The sequence below is a fragment of the Monomorium pharaonis genome, chromosome 10 (genome assembly GCF_013373865.1).
Source record: "Monomorium pharaonis isolate MP-MQ-018 chromosome 10, ASM1337386v2, whole genome shotgun sequence".
Classification (NCBI taxonomy): Eukaryota; Metazoa; Arthropoda; class Insecta; order Hymenoptera; family Formicidae; genus Monomorium; species Monomorium pharaonis.
Window position 1 is genome coordinate 12,654,692 of NC_050476.1, and position 21,321 is coordinate 12,676,012.

A 21,321-nucleotide genomic window follows, 5' to 3' on the forward strand; every position below is an offset into this window, starting at 1 on the left:
AAGTTGCACCGTCTAGCGGTGATTGCGAGAATTACTCCTTACACGTGAGCGTACAAGTTCATGTTATAAAGGAAAAATATCTTGCATATGAAATGTACATACATTTAACATTGTGCGCTGTATATACATACTAAATACATTAATGGATATGCACTTTATATACCATAATGTATATTCGAATCATGTATGTGAGATGTATATACATTTAACATTGTACGCTGTATATACATATCAAATACATTAATGGATATACACTTTATATACCATGATGTATATTCGAATCATGTATGTGAGATGTATATACATTTAACATTGTACGCTGTACATACATATCAAATACATTAATAGATATACACTTTATATACCATAATGTATATTCGAATCATGTATGTGAGATATATATACATTTAACATTGTACGCTGTATATACATATCAAATACATTAATGGATATACACTTTATATACTATAATGTATATTCGAATCATGTATGTGAGATGTATATACATTTAACATTGTGCGCTGTATATACATATCAAATACATTAATGGATATACACTTTATATACCATAATGTATATTCGAATCATGTATGTGAGATGTATATACGTTTAACATACAAGATATTTTTTTCACATTATGGAAAAAAAATGCATATACATAGAATATCCGATGTTATATGGGTAGTCATTTTTAGTTACAAACAATATGTACATTTTATTTTCTTCGTTGTCACAAATAGTAAATTCAACTAATTGTTTCTAATTTATGTAAGCAGATTCATTTTCTTCTGAACTTGAAATTGTATTAATTTTTTGTTTCTCTATTGCAGCTTTATGTAACAGCAACAGTTTTGTTGCAAATGCTTTATCTACACTCTAAATTTTTTGGAGTGAAATATGTCACTCTTTGCTGGAGTGAATAGCATATCACTCCAAATAGAGTGATTTTTCACTCTTACGGAGTGAATGAGTTCACTCTTTGCAATGGAGTGAACAAACTCACTCCTACTGTAAGAGTGATTTAAATGGCCTATCAACATTCACTCCTAAAGAGTGACATTTCAGTCTAATAAGAGTGACTGATTATGCGGAAGAACCAGCGACAGGGGGCGCGGCGCTTCGCAGTCTGTTTTTATTCTTCATCGCCACGTAACATCGGCATCGATTTGTATTTGTGTTGTGTATGTGGAATTATATTTGAGATAAACGAACGTTTCTCTTGTATCTCTCTATATAGCTTCTGTACTCTAATAGCGCTCTGTACGAACCATCAATACGAAGTTTCTATCGTATATGAAGCAGTTGTACATCATTCGTTATAACTATGTATAGAAGTATGAATTTTCCAGAGAAATACAATTTGCCAGCGGTAAGTATATTTCTATGTCGCATTTAGTATGTGGGTTTTAATTGTATTGTTTTTCACAGAAAAGTCTATCAAAGTAGAACATTTAAATAGCAAAAGAATATGTTGTATTTTGACATAACCTATAAATGTATTGAATAAAATTTATATATTTTTAATAAACATAAATTTAAAAATTTCAGGAAACTTTAAATAATCCTGCTAAATTAGCAGAATATTTATGCATGCAAGGGATACAAAAAGAGGTGACAGAAATATTAGAGCGTAAGTGTTAAGTTATAAATAAAATTGTCTTGTTAATAAAATTAAAAATTAAATTTTAATCCCTCTAAAATACAATGGATAAACTTATATGTTTTAAATGTAAGAAAGCGTTTCATGGAATTAAAAATTTTTCAACTCATTTTCGCCGGAATCATGCGTTACTATTAACTAAATATAAAGCATCGGGATTTTTTTGTAAACAAGATAATTGCACCAGACATTTTCTGAGATACAATTCCTTTATACGACATATAAAAAAAATGCCATATTGTAAATCCGATTTGTTCTCCATTGTCTGTTTCTAATGAAACCATAAACCAGACTGAAAATGAATTTTCCATGGAAGTGGAAGTGGCTCCAGATATTGGAATTCGTGATGAATGTATAGATTTATCAGGAATCAAAAATAACGTTGAAAATTTAAAATTAAAACACGACATATCTTCCTGTGCAGCTAAAATGATATCTACTTTAAGAACTTCTTCTTCCATTACTGGTGCAGCTTTAAAAGAAGTTATGACAGCAATTAAAATTTTTGTTTCTAATATTTTCGATTTTGTACAAGACGAAGTAACAGATTTTTGTACATCCCAAGATATTGACGTAAAAAGTTCTGCAGTTGAAACGTTGTTAAATAAATTCAAATGTAATTATTTATTTAAAAATATGGATACCTTGCCAGGTCAGATTGAAGTATTAAAAAAGAATTACAAGTATATCCAACCACGTGAAATACCGTTAGGATATAGAATAGATCAGCGATTTAATAGATGTAAACAAGAGTGGGAACAAAAACAAGTTTATGAAACTATGCAATATGTATCAATAATCGAAACGTTGCAATTAATTATGTCTCATAATGATGTACGTGAATATATTAATTCAGAGACAATTTATGATCATGACTGGTTAATTAATTTTAGAGATGGCCAAAGTTTTCAAACGCATGAATATTTTCGTAAATACCCTAACGCGCTTAGAATTCAATTATATTATGATGATATTGTCATTAATAATCCTCTTGGTTCAAGAGTTCAACCACACAAAATAGGAGCATTTTATTTTGTTGTACAAAATTTACCACAATACTTTAATTCATCATTAGGTGCAATACACGTACTTGCCTTATGTCATACTGCTGATATTGACAAGTACGGTATGGCAGCAGTTTTAAGACCATTTTTGCAAGATATGAAAGTTCTGGAAAGTGATAATGGCGTTGTCACAATGTTTAACGGAGTAGAGTGGACCCTTCGAGCTACTCTTGCTGCTGTATGCGCTGATGGACTAGCAGCGCACCAATTATTTGGACTTCTTAATCCAGCAGCTCTACATTTCTGCAGATTGTGCATGATAAACCGCAATGATTTTAAAAATAATACAAACCTGCCTGCAGCAGCTCGCACAAAAGAATTGCACAATAATCAAGTACAAAATATAATGGAAAAAATAAATTTAAAAGATGTAGAAAATGCGATGAAACAATCCGGAGTTAAAGAAAATAGTGCCCTACATTTGTTGCGTTACTTCCACTTTACACAAAATTTTGTATTTGATCCTATGCACGATATTTTTGAAGACATAGCTCCAATGGAATTGAAACTGGTTTTAAATCATTTCATTACACATGATGAATATAATTTGAAACTGGACACATTTAACAATAGAATTCATCTATTTAAGTATGGTTTTCCAGAACAAAAAAATAAACCATCTGCAAATTTTTCAATAGCATCTCTAAGTAATTTGAAAGACCATAAAATCTCGCAAACAGCCGTTCAAACATGGTGTTTGATGAGGGTATTTCCATTCATTGTGTCCGATAAAGTGCCAGAAGATGATGAATATTTGAGACTAATAATACTAAATAGAATTATAGAAATAGTATTTTCCCCTAAATTAAAGTTATCAATATTGCCATATTTATCTGAATTGATTATCGAACATGACAATCTATTTAGAAAATTGTTTCCAGATGTTAACCCAATTAATAAGCACCATCATCTAAGTCACTATTGCGATTGCATTCGTAATTCAGGGCCTCTACGTTGGTTACACTGTCTTCGTTTTGAAGCAAAACATCGGTTATTAAAAAAATATGGTGCAATATGTTGCAATTATAAAAATATTACTAAAACAATGATTAACATATGTCAAATTTTGCAATGTGCAACTTGGGGAACTGATAAAAGCTTGTTGAAGAGTAATAAGTTTGAATATTTGAAACGCGAATATGTGAAAGTTGCTCATGCTCTTAGTAGAATTGAACTTAATAAACTCGAATTAGAAAATGATAACTACATTTTTAAATTAAACAGAATTATAGTACATGAAATTGAATATCGTAATGGATTTGTTGCCATTGATAGCGGTGTTGAAACAGACAATGGAGATATTTTATTTGGTCGAATTAAGGAAATAATACTGAATAATGATAAAGTTTACTTGTGGTGTGAAATATGGCAAACATTATGGTTGCAAGAATCTTTAAATGCTTATTGTGTTTGTGAAAGTTCTGTAGATTATAAATTGATCAATACTGACGATCTGCCAGATTCGAAACCATTTTCTTTGTGGTTAGATTATAAAACAAATTTTTGTTACATAGTTCTCCGTCATATGATTTTATAATCAAATAACTATAATTATATAATAAAAGAGTATAATATAATTTAATATAATAAATATACAATATAATTTAATATAATAAAAGAGCATAGACTGTTTTGTGTGAATGAACTATATATTATATAAGCATGTATATTTTATATATATATATATATATATATATATATTTCGCATGCAATGCACACACACACATACACACACACACACACACACACACACGCACGCACGCACGCACGCACGCACGCACGCACGCACGCACACACAATCAGTAGTTAAGTGTGGTACAATTTTCATTTATACATATATACATATATGTATGTATGTATGTATGTATGTATTAATATAATAATTTGTTTTTACTTCATACCCTTGTTTCCTTCCTTCGTTTACCCCAATTATAATGCGCTGAAGAAAGTTGGTACAAAAATTTCATAAACCTTTCTTGTTGACGTCGCACGCCACTTCTTCTACCCCTACCTCTCCATTCTATATAATTATAATACATTATAAATATATATATGTTATTGTAACAAGAATTAATACTAAATTATATACATATATATAAAATTTACTTGCAATTTATTTAATATTGAATTTTATTACAATTTATTGTAACAAGAGTCAATATTACATACACACATACACACATACGCATATATATGTATATATATTTATATTTATATTTAATTAAAATATTATTACGTGGAACGTTTGGAGACTGGAGATCTTCAATAGGATTAGTTCCAGTACGATCCACTCCAGGACGAATTTCAGAATTTCGAAGGCTAGGGCGATCGTTAATAGGATGCTCACTAGTAGGTCCACGAGCGGAGCCACCTTGAGCAGGATGATCACGAGCGGAGCCACCTTGAGCAGGATGATCACGAACGGAGCCATCTTCAGTAGATCGATCACGAACGGAGCCATCTTGAGTGGGGCGATTACGAGTGGAGCGATCACGAGCGGGGCGATAACGCGTGGGACGATCATTACTAGCGTGATCGTCGATTGAATGCCTTTCGGTTCTCACAGGAACGGATATAGGACTTGTTGGAAAATTAATTACATCACAAACTTCTAACAATGCGTCTTCATCGATTTCCATCTAAAATTTTAAAAAATAAATAAATCCAAATAGTCAATAAATACAGAAGTTGATTTAAATTTGTATAAGTTCACGAAATTTTAAGTCTTAATCAATATACTTAAATGTAATAATATTATACTTACATTACTCGATTTTAAATTGCTTTTAGCCATTGAATCTCAAATGATATTAATAATGTTTTATAAAAACAAAATGAATTAATAATTCGTATCCGTAATTATATCCGATGTTAGAGAAAAATAAAACACAATTTGTTTTGTAGCACCGTTGCCAAGAAACATAACGTATAATACATAACGCATAATGCATAACGCATAAGGCATAACGCATAATGCATAACGCATAATGTATAACACATAAGCGAATCAATCTATCAAAATTGTCTATTTTCTTCCCTAGGAAGAAACTATAGAAACTTTAATTGGTTAATTCTTATATGCGTTAATATATAAGTAAATCCAAAAGCACAATCTATTACAGAGCAGCTAAGGGCAGGAGCATAAACTTTTGCATAAGTTTAATGTAATAAGTAATAAATGTTTCATTAAAAAAAAAAAAACTTAATACTAGCAATAAATTTCAAAACACAGTCTTAGGGTGGAAGCACAGACTTTTTAACGCATAATGCATAAGAAAATAAATCAATTAGATGTCTTTATTTCTACCTTAAGGAGGAAATTGATTCTAATTGATTTGGGTTTCTATATATATACATATATATATATTGATTTTCTTATTTATTTTTTAAAATTTTAGATGGAAATCGATGAAGACGCATTGTTAGAAGTTTGTGATGTAATTAATTTTCCAACAAGTCCTATATCCGTTCCTGTGAGAACCGAAAGGCATTCAATCGACGATCACGCTAGTAATGATCGTCCCACGCGTTATCGCCCCGCTCGTGATCGCTCCACTCGTAATCGCCCCACTCAAGATGGCTCCGTTCGTGATCGATCTGCTGAAGATGGCTCCGTTCGTGATCATCCTGCTCAAGGTGGCTCCGCTCGTGATCATCCTGCTCAAGGTGGCTCCGCTCGTGGACCTACTAGTGAGCATCCTATTAACGATCGCCCTAGCCTTCGAAATTCTGAAATTCGTCCTGGAGTGGATCGTACTGGAACTAATCCTATTGAAGATCTCCAGTCTCCAAACGTTCCACGTAATAATATTTTAATTAAATATAAATATAAATATATATACATATATATGCGTATGTGTGTATGTGTGTATGTAATATTGACTCTTGTTACAATAAATTGTAATAAAATTCAATATTAAATAAATTGCAAGTAAATTTTATATATATGTATATAATTTAGTATTAATTCTTGTTACAATAACATATATATATTTATAATGTATTATAATTATATAGAATGGAGAGGTAGGGGTAGAAGAAGTGGCGTGCGACGTCAACAAGAAAGGTTTATGAAATTTTTGTACCAACTTTCTTCAGCGCATTATAATTGGGGTAAACGAAAGAAGGAAACAAGGGTATGAAGTAAAAACAAATTATTATATTAATACATACATACATACATACATACATATATGTATATATGTATAAATGAAAATTGTACCACACTTAACTACTGATTGTGTGTGCGTGCGCGCGCGCGCGCGCGTGTGTGTGTGTGTGTGTGTGTGTGTGTTGTGTGTGTGTGGTACAATTTTCTCCCTTTCTATTTCTTTCTGAATCTATTAGAAGTTAAAAATTAATTATACTTTGTTTTGTATGATTTTAGATAAGCGGACATCAAGAAGAATTTTTTGTGTTAAATTTCGAATCTGTAACAACATTTTATTGTTAATAATAAAATTTAAATGAATTTGTTAATAATAATAATGTTAATTTTTATATTATTAAATTATAATGTAATTCATTTAATTATTAAACATTAAAATAAATTGTTTAAAAAAATTATTTTTATCTAATACTGTATGATTTGTAATTTTCTGTAGAGCTTCATTCTCTATTTTACTTTTGTCAACTTCTGTTTGTAATTTGTCAATTTTTTGTGGCTTATATTTAAAAAAAAGGTTTTTTACGGCTGTGCTTATTATTTTCTTTTTCTCTCTTTTTTCTTCTCTTTCAGCAGATAATCGAGAAACAGCCACAATGATTTGAAGGTTCTTTTCTACTAAAAAAAGTACGTATACATATATACATATTATATTTCTACATACTAATTTATGGAAAAAGTAATGTCTTAGATTGTCTAGATTATATATATAAATATGTTTATGTATATATATATATATATATAAGTAAATATATATAAGAATGTATATATCTATATATGTGTGTATATGTGTGTGTGTTATTTGTATTTATCTCTTTCTCCCTGTTTTTTTTTTGTGTAAGTAATGCTTTTCTTCTTTTTTTCCTTATGTTATACATAGTTCTAATAATTTAAATAATTACTCGTAATAAATATTGTATACGAGTAATAACGAATAATTATTAGAACTATGGATAACATAAGGAAAAAAAGAAAGCATTATTTATAAAAAAAAAGAGAGAGAAAGAGATAAAAAATATACGCGCGCACACACACACACACACACACACACACACACACACACACACACACACACACACACACACACACACACACACACACACACACACACACACACACACACACAGGTACGTACATCCTTATATGTACATACATACATACATATAAAAATAAATACATACATATAAACACATTATTAGCAACGTTTCTAATATTCTTTCTTATTTCTTCTTGCTATAGCTTTTGCGGTTTCATTATTATTTAATATTAAACCTGAAAAAGTAAATTATGAACATAAATTAATGCGTTCACATTTATTAAAAATTCTTGAAACAAATAAAATTGTGCATTTTCCTCAAGACTTACAATGTGGTGTTTTACAAAAAATACTTCCCTTAGCAGTAATAAGAGCAAGGGAAGCTGCAGCGCTTGATAAACGTATAGAACGTCAATGTGAGACCGAACAACAGAAATTATCACGATTACAAAAATGTCGTGATTTATTTCAAAATAATTATGCCAAAAAATATGCTCAAAAACGTAGTTCAAATGATTATCGTGCTAAAAAACGGTTTCGATATGCACAAGATGCAGAAAACAATCGTGCTAAAAAGCGACAACTATATAGAAATAATAAAGAAGATAATTGTTTTAATAAGCGATTGCGTTATATTAAACATTCTCAGTATGAACGAGACAGACAAAAACAATATTTTGATAACAAATGGTTGTATAATAAACGATATTATGAAAAAAATAAGTCAAAATTTAGTGTAGTAAAAAAAAACATTGGTCAAAATATTATTAGAAAATATGAGAAAATTTGGTCTAAAAATTATATACATATGCATAATCCTGTAATAATTACAGATATTATGAAGAAACTTAATATTAAAAATAATATTCAAAAACGATTAGAAGCTGAAAAAATTTATCGTTGGTCTATGAAAATTAGGAATAATTATATTCGTAATATGTATAAAATATTAGCTATATTGAAAAAGAGATCAGAAGTACATTTAACTCTTGTTACTGACTGTTTAACAGTTGATGATAAAATACGTGCTTTATGTGGTATGCCGAGACATACAGCTTCATCGGAAAATTATTTTATTAATTCCAAATGTAAACTTACTTTATCGCAACCTTTGGTAACAAACGTGAAAGGTCAAGTTACAAATGTATTACCTTTAATAGAAGCACAAGCCAAAAATGCATGGTTGTGTAGTAATACTTTATGTAACATTGATTCATTTATAATTGATCGTTATGAAAAATTTCTTGAAGTAATAAATACATGTACTTTAAAGAAAATACCAGAACTATTACGTAAGGTTCATCAGAAATGTACAGTAAATAATTTGACTAACAAATTAGGTCATACACATGCTTGTTATATTAATCCAAATCTTTGTAAAACAATGTCTCTTGTTATGCAATTATTATCACCTCATTTCCCAAAGGTAAGAAATATTAAACGTTTTATTTATCAAATAAAAGCAGATTATCGAAAGTTGATAAATCTAGAAAAGGCTTTAACTTCTGGTGACGTCAATACATTAAATGAAATTATAACTTTAGCAAAAGAACAATCAAATATGTACAAACATCATCAGATTTTGATTAATTTGAGTGATGATGATATTATTTCTAAATATAATAAAGCATTTAAAGCGTTCACTAAACGTTGTTTGAATACACCTCGACATATTTGTGTTTCATGTGAAAGACTTTGTTACAAAAGAAGTGTGTCTGAAATTAGTAAGGTTAAAGCCCAATTAGATATACCAATTTGGAGAGATTTAATGATATATATAAAAAAACAGAATATCAATCCGCAATACATATGTCTTTATTGCCAAAGAAAGTTTCGTAACGGTTTAATGCCTGCTTATTGTGTTTTAAATAATTTATTTATACAAGATGTTCCTGAAGTAATATCATGTCTAAATTCATTTGAAAAAATGTTTATACAAAGAGCTAAAGCATTTCAAACTATTGTTAAAATGGGAACTGTGATAAATAAAAAGTTGCCTCAAAGACAGATGGTACAGAAAGTAAAAGGTAGAACATTTCATTTACCGTTACCATTAGAACAAACAATGAACAAAATATGTTCGAATACTGATGCAATAAATAAAAATATAGAGTTGTATATTTTAGTTAGAGGTATTCCAACAAAATCTAAAATTATTTGGGAAGAAATAATTAATCTTAAAAAAGTATTCGATGCTTTAATATGGTTAAAACATAACAATCATCTTTACAAACATATTATACTGCCAGAGACAATGGATTACGTTTGAAAAAGAATATACCATTTTTTGAAATAAAAGAGACAGACAATGATACTGAATGTGTATCGGATGGTATATTAATAAATTCCAATAGTGAAATGCGGGAAACAAAACATAATTCTGAAGCAATTATTTTAAATCATCAGGGTGAGGCTATGATAACTCAAGTTACTGATGACAATGATAGTTATTACGAACAGTATACAATTTATCCTTTATATGAAAAAAAGTCACGTGAAAGTGCTATCGCTTTATATCAAATGTTAAAAGTTCAAGAATTACCATTGGATAATCGTGAAAAATCTTTAGATTTGTTATGTTTTCCAGATTTATATCCGTTTGGTGTTAATGGCTAACATGAAAGTAGACAGATTAAACTTTATGACCATGAATTTATTAAATGTCGTTTGACTTCAAAACATCCGCAATATAGATTAAACCAACAATATTTATTTTATTTATTAAATGATGCAAATAATCGTCAATTAAAACGTGGTATTTATCATAAGTTAAATATAACTAATTTGCGAGATCGTTATACGGCTTCAGAATATTTACAAGCAATTCAAAAAGAATTATTAGAGTCTGACTTAAGCACAATATTTTCTACTTTAAGAAATACAGAGCAATATTGGCGTAGACCAAGAAATGATTTAAATTGTATGATACAAAATTACGGTCCTGCAACATGGTTTTTAACATTGAGTCCTGGTGAATGGATGTGGGATGATTTAGGTCAATACATTCGTGAAGTAAATGGTTGGTATAATGATTCATCTCTCATTAGTGTTCTCGTTGCTAAAGATCCTGTATCAACATCGAGATATCTTGATAATAAGTTTCGCGCAATGCTTGATTTTATTTGTTCTGACGATCATCCGATTGGAGAAGTTACACATTATTTCTGGCGACGAGAATATCAAGGTAGAGGGATACAACATTTTCATTTGTTAATTTGGATTAAAAATGCGCCAATTATTGGTGAATCTTCTATCGAAGAAGTTTCTAAATTTATTTTACAACATGTAAGTTGTAAAATGCCAGACAAAAATATTTCTCCGTTATTATATGAACGAGTTAATAGGTATCAACAACACAAACATAACAATTATTGTCTCCGTTCTAAGAAAGTAGGACGTAAAGTTATTCGTTTATGTCGTTTCGGACTTCCTCGACCTGTTACAGATACGTTTACTATAAGAGATGTTCCAAGTTCAATAGTAGGTAGAAAACAATTAAAATCTAAAAGCAGGCTTTATGACCTTCCTTGGACAAATTTGGAGGTAAATATAAATGACTATAATCCTATTATTCTTACTGCATGGGAAGGAAATATGGACATACAATTTATTGGTGAAAAATCAACGTTGCTTACTACATACATTACTAAATATATAAACAAAGAAGGAAAATGTGAATTATCTGAAAATATTCTAGATTGCAAAAATCAAAATAATAAATCGATTGCAAGCTGTCTTTGGAATATTGGATTACGATTTTTAAATAATAGAGAATGTGGAGCTCTTGAAGCTGCTGATACATTGTTAGGTATTTCTTTATATGGCACTGATCAAAATACGACAATAAAATGGCTGGATACGAATCAGATACGATACAGAAAAGTTAAAAACTTTAAAAAAATTGAAGCTCTTGATGGAAATTCTACAGACATATTTTGTTCTTCTGTAATAGATGATCATTATCCGCATAGACCGGAAGAACTTGAATCGATGTCTTTATATGCATTTGTACAATGGCATGATATTACGAAAATCAAACCACAAAGTAAAAATATTCAATATTACAAGATGAATAATGGTTATTATCTCAAACGGCGACAGCGTGGACATCTTATTAATCATTATAAACATAATGTTAATACGCGGCCAGAAAATTTTTTTTTTTCATTACTTCTTATGTTCCAACCATGGCGAAAAATAGATGAGCTTAAAAATAATTGTGATACTTATGCAGAATCATTTCACATGGTAGAATTACATCTCGTCAAAGCATTAGAGTATCATGAAAAAATGGAAGAATTGCAAAAAGCATACGAAACTGCGAAGCAATTGGTTCAACAGCTTATTGATGAAAAACAGCATATGTCTCAAGATGATCCTGATAATCCAATAGGTATTCAAAATATTCAAGCTGGCGAAGCAATGCAAGATTTTAAAGATCTTGGTGATAAAAATCATGAAGAAATTGATATATCTGAAATGATTTTAAAACTAAATGCAGACCAAAAAAGAGTATTTGATAACGTTATTAGCACTATATCAAATAAAAATTCATTGCTACGATTATACGTTAGCGGAGAAGGAGGAACTGGAAAAAGTTATTTGATTAAAACTATTAAATGTTGGATAAAACAAAATCTTCATAAGGATACTGCTATAGCGGCACCTACTGGTATAGCAGCGTTTAATATAAATGGTTTGACAATACATAGATTACTTCAATTACCCGTTGAACATGGTTCTACTCCTAAATATAAACAATTAGCTGATCATGTATTAAAAGTTTTACGAACAGATCTCAAAGATGTTATTCTTTTTATAATAGATGAAGTATCAATGATATCTAATTTAACTTTATTGTATATACATTTGCGATTATCTGAAATATTTGATACTATTGATTGTGATGATGGCTGGTTTGGTCAAAAGCATATTCTTCTATTTGGAGATTTACTTCAATTACCTCCGGTACGTGAAGATCCTGCCTTTGTAGATTTATCAAATGAAAAAATTCAAAAATTTCTTGGATCTTTAAATGCTGTTAATTTATGGACTACTTTATTTAATTATGATGAATTAACGATTAATATGCGCCAACAAGGAGATGAATTTTATTGTCAATTACTCTCGAGAATTCGTATTGGTTTACTGACAAGATCTGATTGTGACATTCTCGAAAAAAGAAAAATATCCTTAAAAGGTGAATCTTTTGACGCAAGATTAGATAAATTATGTAATTTTATTAGTAATTTACCTTCTGATATCGTTTGTTTATTGCCTACTTGTCATATGTGCGATGTTCTTAACACTGCAATGTTAAAGCGTATTGCTTCAAAGGAAATATTATTAATTGCTGAAGATGAGATTGAATGTATTCCATATATCAAGAAAAAAGTAACAAAAGTATTGACGGATAATGATGATGATAATAGTAGAACAGCTGGGCTTTCAAAACAAATTATAATTAAAATTGGAGCGAAAGTTATGATAAGACGTAATATTGATGCTAGTTTAGGTCTTGTAAATGGTGCAATTGCTACAGTTATTTCAGTTGTGCAAGATCCATCTACTAATTATATAGAAAAGATCAAACTTCTTTTACCATCGAATTTATAATATTTTATTGAAAGAATAAATGTTAAGTTCCAAGTCATGGATAAAGCATTTGTTATTAGAAAACAATTTCCAATATCTTTAAGTTATGGTATCACTATACATAAAGCCCAAGGATTAAGTTTGCAAAATGTTATTGCGGATATAGATAATTCTGTGTTTAGTTGCGGTCAGATTTATGTTGCATTATCTCGAGTAACGTCTCTGGATGGATTGTATTTGATTAATTTTGATCCTTCATCTGTAGTAGCTAGTGAAGAGGCAATTATTGAATATAATCGGCTAAAACGAGTACATAAACCAGAAGAACAAGTTATTGCAATTTCAAAAGAGCGTTTTTGTAAAGTTAAAGATGTGCCATGGACATTATCAAAGATAATTACTTCCGTTCAACAATCAGCTCAAAAAATTCGACAAAGAGCTTGTTGGGTATTACATGGTTTTCAAAATATTGACAATGTTTCATGCTATGCAAATACTGCATTGCAGTGTTTATTTAATTTAAATATTATTAGAAAACAATTATTTAAATCTGATAAATTAGATGTTTTAAGTATATTAGCGCATCAATATAAAAATGGAATACATAATTTGAATACTTATAGAATACGGGAATATTTAGGGGAATATTTTTCAAATAGTATTAAACGAGATGTATTTGATTTTCTTACATCTCTTTGTATAAAATATGATTTTATAAAAAATTTGGTGGAGCATCAAGTTACTTCTACTAGTCGATGCAAATTATGTGGTAATACAAAAGTTACTACTACTAACAATGTTATTCTTTCAATTTCTATTGATAATTTAAAGAAAAAAAGTTTTAATCTTAATGATTTATTAAATATTTCATTTTCACATTGGTTTGAATTATATGATAAATTATGTGAACGTTGTGGAGGAAATGAGTTATTGTGTAAGAATGAGATAAATCTAACAAAACAGATAGTTATTATACATTTAAATTTGTTTTTATTACAAAACAACATATTAGTAAAAGTACCACAAAAGTTTAATTTATGCGCTGTACCGACAAGTAAAATATTAATAGCTGGACAGACATATAAAGTTATGAATGCTATATTTCATCACGATTTATGTATTGAAAACGGTCATTTTACAAATATGTGTAGAGAAGCATCATCTAATATTTGGATTGAAATTGATGATGTGCAAATTACAAAAAAGCAGTGGCCTAGAGGTGCTAAAGATATTTATATACTATTTTTAGAAAAAGTTTGTAATAAATAATACATATTTATTAATTAATATATTAAAATATAAACGTTAATTTTAATAAATATTTAACAAAGTGTAATTATAAATTGAGTTGAAAGAATTACAAGCAAGTTTTTAAGTTCATTGATTGATTCATCTCACGTGTTAATACTTTCATATACAAAGCCCGGGAATTATAATATAAAAAATTGTATAATGTAACTCAATTTAAGTCATATATAATAATTTTTTATTGCAAAAATATATATACTCTAAATAAGATGCTTAATACTACAAAATGCGTGATATCCGAACAAAATTACCTTTTTTAAAAAAAGGTAAAAAAAGGCGCCAAGTGTGGGTCCCTAAGAAAAAAACTATTATATTAGATAAATTGTCTTACTGTTTTATTGTCTTTTCTACACAAATAATGATATAAAGTAAATGCGCCAATTATAAAAATATTTGTACAAAATTTATTTATTATAACTTTTTATTAAAATATTTAATAATAAACGGGCTTGATGATCAAATAATTAAATGATTAAAATCAACCAACGGGATTATAGTAAAGCAAAAACTTGGCGTGCCCGGCTCGTTGAAACGCAGTGACCCATCAATGTTATACAATATAAAAATTATTTATAAAAATAAAATAATAAAAACATAATAACTTATTAAAAACCTTACAAAGATAAAAAAGATATGTCAAATACATAAACGTATTCAAAAATAATACGAATTAGCCAAGTATATTTGAAAAAAGACTTAGGAAAATTCTATAAAATCTATTAAAAAATTATTTAAAAATGAAATAATAACAAATAATGAAGCAAAAACTGATAGATAGTAAAACAATACTTAAGCCACATTAATCTCATTCTTGTGTATATATTTATTGATATCAATAACATAGGGTCTTGGAAATATAGAAAAAATGCGAGCAGGGCACGCCAAGTTTTTGCTTTACTATAATCCCGTTGGTTGATTTTAATCATTTAATTATTTGATCATCAAGCCCGTTTATTATTAAATATTTTAATAAAAAGTTATAATAAATAAATTTTGTACAAATATTTTTATAATTGGCGCATTTACTTTATATCATTATTTGTGTAGAAAAGACAATAAAACAGTAAGACAATTTACCTAATATAATAGTTTTTTTCTTAGGGACCCACACTTGGCGCCTTTTTTTACCTTTTTTTTTTAAATCACATCTATAACAATATTATTCAATATGCGTATGACTTCGGTTGGTAACATTTGTTTCAATCTTACAACTCACTCTGTACGACTTGTGTTGGTACTCATTATTTTAATGCGTATTGCCGTTGGCAAAAGACATTGTTAACTTTTACAATTTGTGCTTTTCTATCATTACTCGATCTTTATCAGAATATTTTATAATTTGACACATTGTTTAATGTAACGGACACGTAAGTTGATTATTTTTTTATTAATTTTTCACATTTTCTAATTTATTCAATCTTTCTTTTCCCTCTTTTTTCTTAAATTATTTTTTGTCTATATTTATACAATTTTTAATTTTACGATAAATTCTTAAATTTAATTTTGAATTTTGTTTGGTTTTCAGTTTACAGTTTGTTGATACGATTCGTAAATTTTATGTGACCGTTACTTATATTTAATGCAATTACTTGATAAGGGTCAAAAGTGAGGGTCGAAACGTCGTAAATTTGTTAATAAATTATTGCCAGTTAAAGTCGACTGTTATTAATTTGTTCCAATTGGTTATTCATCACTGGCGACAAATAAAGAATATACAATTATAATAATTACTTAATTATATATAACTAAGATCTACACATGTTTACCATTGATTCTTTTATCAAAGGTCCAAAATTATTGTGTGAAAACTACTATTAGTATAGTCTTGTTCTAATCATCGAATTATGAAGACACACACACTCTACCATCTCCATCTTTTAATTTACTGACTACTTATTTATTTTTGCATATTTTTATATTTGATTTTAACTGTATTGACATGCCAAGCTTTGATGTAAATTTTATATATTTCTAATGTAACGGCTTAATCTATTGTTAGTAATGTATTTATTTTTGTTTATGTAAAATACGTGTACTAATTAGTTTTATGTATAATGAAACCGCTAAAGAGAAGTAGGTTGAAACGTTTGGGATAACATCTAATAAATAATAATAAACTCTAAATTTATGAATTTGCATCTTTTTTGACCTTACTTTCACTCTGAATATTTAGTATAAATATTAATGCATTTTCAACTTGATTTTATTCTATGGATTGTACAATATTATATAATTTTTAAGACAATTTTAAGTCTAATAAATATGTCTTTATTTAATAATATTTAATAACCTAAATAAGGTGTATACAAATTATTTCTTGGCTTTTTTAAAGAAAATGTATTATTTATTAAAATATTTATGTAGACGTTTCGAAATGGATTGCTATAATAGAACATTGCAAATACATTTGTAAGCTTTGATTGAGTTTGATAAACATTTTCTTCTTTCGATTGTAGGTTCAACATGCCGTCCTGAAAATTTTGGAATCACTTTTTACACATGTTGAAAATACATTTTCAATTAAGGCCGAGCAAAAATGTCCTTAACTTCGTCGTTTTAAAACTTAGAGAAGCAGTTTTATTATACAAAGCAATTTAAAGGATTCTTTAACCGCACGTTTATTTATTTTTAACGTTTTTATCGCACGCATTAAATCTTGAAGGACTCTTAGAATATCTTAATAAAATTATCCCAATTCTCTTAGAAATTTCTTTAAACAAATTGCTTTAAATTGCCATTGAATACTGCAATAGTAAGATTCTTGCGAAATTTTTACCATCTTTCTCACTCAAGACATTCCGGTAATATAGCTCATCGATTACGGCGCGTAGAATGCAAAGAAGGCTACTTTCTACATCCGGGCGCGGCGGCATGGGATTCTTCAACTCATACTATGCGATCCATGATTTACGCGCAGCTCGGTTAGCCGGGACACCTTTGCCAAGCTTCTCATGCGGGATACAGCACATTGCAAAATTGTCGTCGCTATCCTCTGAGAAATTATGCGAACATAATACTCGCCGACTGACCGACTGACTGGCCCAACATCGACAAGAAACAACATACACAGGAGAGAAGATTGTTCTTCACAGCACGGCTCTGCACCACAGTTAATGCAACTATAGCGGTACCAGTCAATGCATAATGGCAATGCGATTCACAGTCGGTACCTTGTTACGAAACTATGCGTGGCAGAATTCTGATTAGCGTGATAATCAAACAGAGCAAAATTGAACACACAAAAATGTCATACAATACAAAAAATAGAAAGAGAGGAAGCAGAGGGGGGAGAGGAGAAAGACAAAAGAGAAGCGAATGTATGTAATAGAAAACGCAATGCTAATTGTTACACCGTTAATTGTTGCTTGCGATTTAATTGGGATTAATTGCGATAAAAGTGTCGTGGGAAGCGATCGTACATTGCTACAAGGTTGCCTGATTGTGTACATATTCTCATTGTTCAAAAAACAATAATTGTTGCTATATTAACTTATAATAAACTATAATAAGTCATTTGCATAATGTACGACAGGAAGATATCCATTTAAAAAAGAGAATCTTGTTTTTTATTCCAATTTATTAATGTTATTTTAGTCTTCGATGGAGAAAAGATATATAGAATAAAGGAAGGTAAGAATAAGGCAAAGAAAAAACATATTTAACTATAACATTTAATTAATAAAAGTCACCAAAATTTAAGTCCAATTTCAGTATTAAAGAAGTAAAAAATAGGAAAGTAAGAGAAATAAGAAATGGGATATGTACATATAATAATATAAAATAATATTAAATTTCAAGAATAGTAACAAATAACACAAAAATAAAAAGTACGAACTGTGTGATTATTTATATCTACAACTAATCAAAATATAATTAAATGGATTTTTTTACAATGGCACATAAAGAATAAGATAATGCTAACAAGCATATATTTTAATCTTAAATTATAATTATTATACTACTAGAACAACACTTGCGCGCGCTACGCGCGCGCTATTTAGCTTTTTTCTTTTTTAAAATACTAATATTTGAAATAATAATTATATAAATATATAATTATATTCATATGTAAGTATGCTTTCTCACTCTCTCTTTCTTTTTGAAATAACATAAAAGTTGAACACAATAAGGAATATATTTTTATTATTATATTTTGTAAAATTATGTTCTATTAATTAGAAAAAACAATAAAGCAATTTTTTGAAGAAAGAAGAAAAGAACTGTCAACAGTAGATTACAAATCAAGATAAATGTTATACAACCTTTAAGTAAGATTTACATTTTTAATGTATTGTAAATTTTTTTTTCTAAACTTTGTCTATTTTTTTTTTTTTTTTAAGAAGACTGAAAATTAGATAATAACTTAATGTATCTAAATATGCTTTCTCACCCTCTCTTTCTTTAAGAAATAACAAAAAAGAGGAAAACACTCTGAATTAAAATTTTTTTGTAAGACTATGAAAACCTATGTTTTTTGTGTTAAATAATCGAGCTAATGTTCCAAAATTCTTAGCAATAATTTTTGATTATTATTTCTTTTATTTTTCATAAATATACACAAATTTTTATAGTCTTACAAAATATTTTTACTTCTTGTTTTCCTCTTCTTTGTTATTTCAAAATGAAATAGAGTGTGGGTTAGCATACTTTTATACATTAATTTATTACCTAATTTTCAGCCTTTTTTAAAAACATTATACACATTAAGTATATAACAAAATTAATTCAAAATACATTACGTACCTAAATTTTTCTTTAAGGCTGTTTAACATTTATCTTGATTTGTAATCTACTGTTATCAGTTCTTTCCTTTTTTTTCAATTTGTTTTTGTTTTTTACGATATATTTTGAATAATATTATATTTTCATATTGTCATATTTCTTATAATATTACATTATACTACATAACTTTTATAAATCTTTTTTTTGGTAGTATGATATTGTTGTTTGTTTCTTTTTCTGCTTTGTTTTTTTTTTGTTTCGGGGGGGAAATCCTCATGGATAACCTTTGTTCTTTTTCTTTTTCTTCAAAGGTTATGCCAGACTCTTATCGACTAAAACCCCCTCGGGTATCTTTGTCGAGTACAAAACAAAATTTTTTAATTTAAAAAAAAATTTTATATTTTTTAAAATGTTTTTTAATTTATTATTTTAATGTTTTTTAATTTATTATCCCGTAGGAAAAAATTATGCAAAAATTACTGCACAAAAACTTGCATATTTTTGTACATGAATTTCTGCAGTTTTTACAGACTTTTGTACAGTTTTCGCTTTCAGAATTTTTCTGCAGAATATTTTGCAGAATTTTTTGTAATATTTTCTGAAGTTTTTTGTATTTAGAAAAAATTACATAAAATTCTGCAAAATATTCTGCAGAAAAATTCTGAAGGTAAAAACTTTGTACAAAAATCTGTAAAAACTGCAGAAATTCGTGCACAAAAATATGCAATTTTTTGTGCAGTAATTTTTTCCTACGGGATATCTTTAAAAAAATTTTTTTTTCGATTTTCTTGATTTTTTTATGTTGTTCTTGTTTGTTTTAATAATTTTTCCTTGAATTTGTTTTCTTTTTTATACCTTTTTTTTTTTAATTTAGACTTTTCCTTTTTCCTTTTTTTCCTTTTTTATCTTTTTTAAAATTTTTTTTTTTCGTTTTTTGTATATTATGAATATATTTTTTTATATACATAATTTTTTACTTTTCTGTTATTTCGTTGTTCTCCCAAATAAATTTTTATTGCTTGCCATGATCGTACTCGGGATAATGATACATATAGTTGTCCATGATTAAATACATCTTTACGTAGATCTATTTCTATTTTATCAAACGTTTGTCCCTGTGATTTATTAATCGTCATTGCAAAAGCTATTTTAATTGGAAATTGTCTTCTTTTAAAAGTAAAAGAATATACATTTTCGCAATATAATGTTATTCGATTTAGGAAAAGTTTCTCCAGCTTTATCACCCGTTAAAATTTTGCATTTTAATAAATGATTTGCTAACTCTATAATCATTAATCTAGTTCCATTGCATAGTCCTTCATTGATATTTAAATTACGTATTAACATTACAATGCTATTTGGTCTTAAACGTAATTTATGTGGTGGTGATAAATTATTTAAATATTCTGGTAGTAATGATTCGCCGATATCACCATTATCTCCATTGTTTTCAACAGTATCTACACTTGTATAAATTCGTTCTTCCATTATATTTAATAATTCGACAACTTGTTTACTTATTTCATCTACATCTTTATTTCTCCCTGAAAGTATTGCACATTCAGCTACTTTATTAAATTCCTTATTATGAATTAATTCGCCATATATATCTGTGACAATATTTGCATTAGGCGATGCTATGCAACATTCTGGAATTTGTATATTATCATTTATATCATTTAATTTTCCATTTCCTAAGTCTACTAAAAATTTTGTAAATTCTATTGCTTCAGGAAGTACTCGCATGTTTTGAGTTAAATTTAATTTTAAA

At 28.3% G+C, this 21,321-nt stretch overlaps 2 protein-coding genes across 2 annotated transcripts; one reads left to right on the forward strand and one right to left on the reverse strand.

The window, feature by feature from the left end:
* Nucleotides 1-856: 856 nt before the first annotated feature.
* LOC118647499 lies at nucleotides 857-4,261 on the forward strand. The gene is made up of 2 exons (XM_036292540.1): nucleotides 857-1,369; nucleotides 1,549-4,261. Exon 2 carries the CDS (start codon nucleotides 1,970-1,972, stop codon nucleotides 4,259-4,261), a length of 2,292 nt encoding a protein of 763 aa, XP_036148433.1. The 5' UTR covers nucleotides 857-1,369; nucleotides 1,549-1,969.
* A 321-nt stretch (nucleotides 4,262-4,582) lies between these two features.
* On the reverse strand, nucleotides 4,583-5,428 carry LOC118647781. Its single transcript, XM_036293278.1, has 2 exons — nucleotides 4,961-5,428; nucleotides 4,583-4,744 (listed from the first exon to the last, which is right to left on the reverse strand). Exons 1-2 carry the CDS (start codon nucleotides 5,361-5,363, stop codon nucleotides 4,620-4,622), a joined length of 528 nt encoding a protein of 175 aa, XP_036149171.1. The 5' UTR covers nucleotides 5,364-5,428; the 3' UTR covers nucleotides 4,583-4,619.
* Nucleotides 5,429-21,321: the final 15,893 nt, after the last annotated feature.

Bases quoted from the DNA above. Each gene is read 5' to 3' on its own strand.
- LOC118647499 (XM_036292540.1), top strand. From the start codon at position 1,970: ATGGAAGTGGAAGTGGCTCCAGATATTGGAATTCGTGATGAATGTATA.
- LOC118647781 (XM_036293278.1), bottom strand. From the start codon at position 5,363: ATGGAAATCGATGAAGACGCATTGTTAGAAGTTTGTGATGTAATTAAT. The intron at 4,745-4,960 runs GTAATAATATTT...ATAATTATATAG, and splicing joins CCAGTCTCCAAACGTTCCAC to AATGGAGAGGTAGGGGTAGA.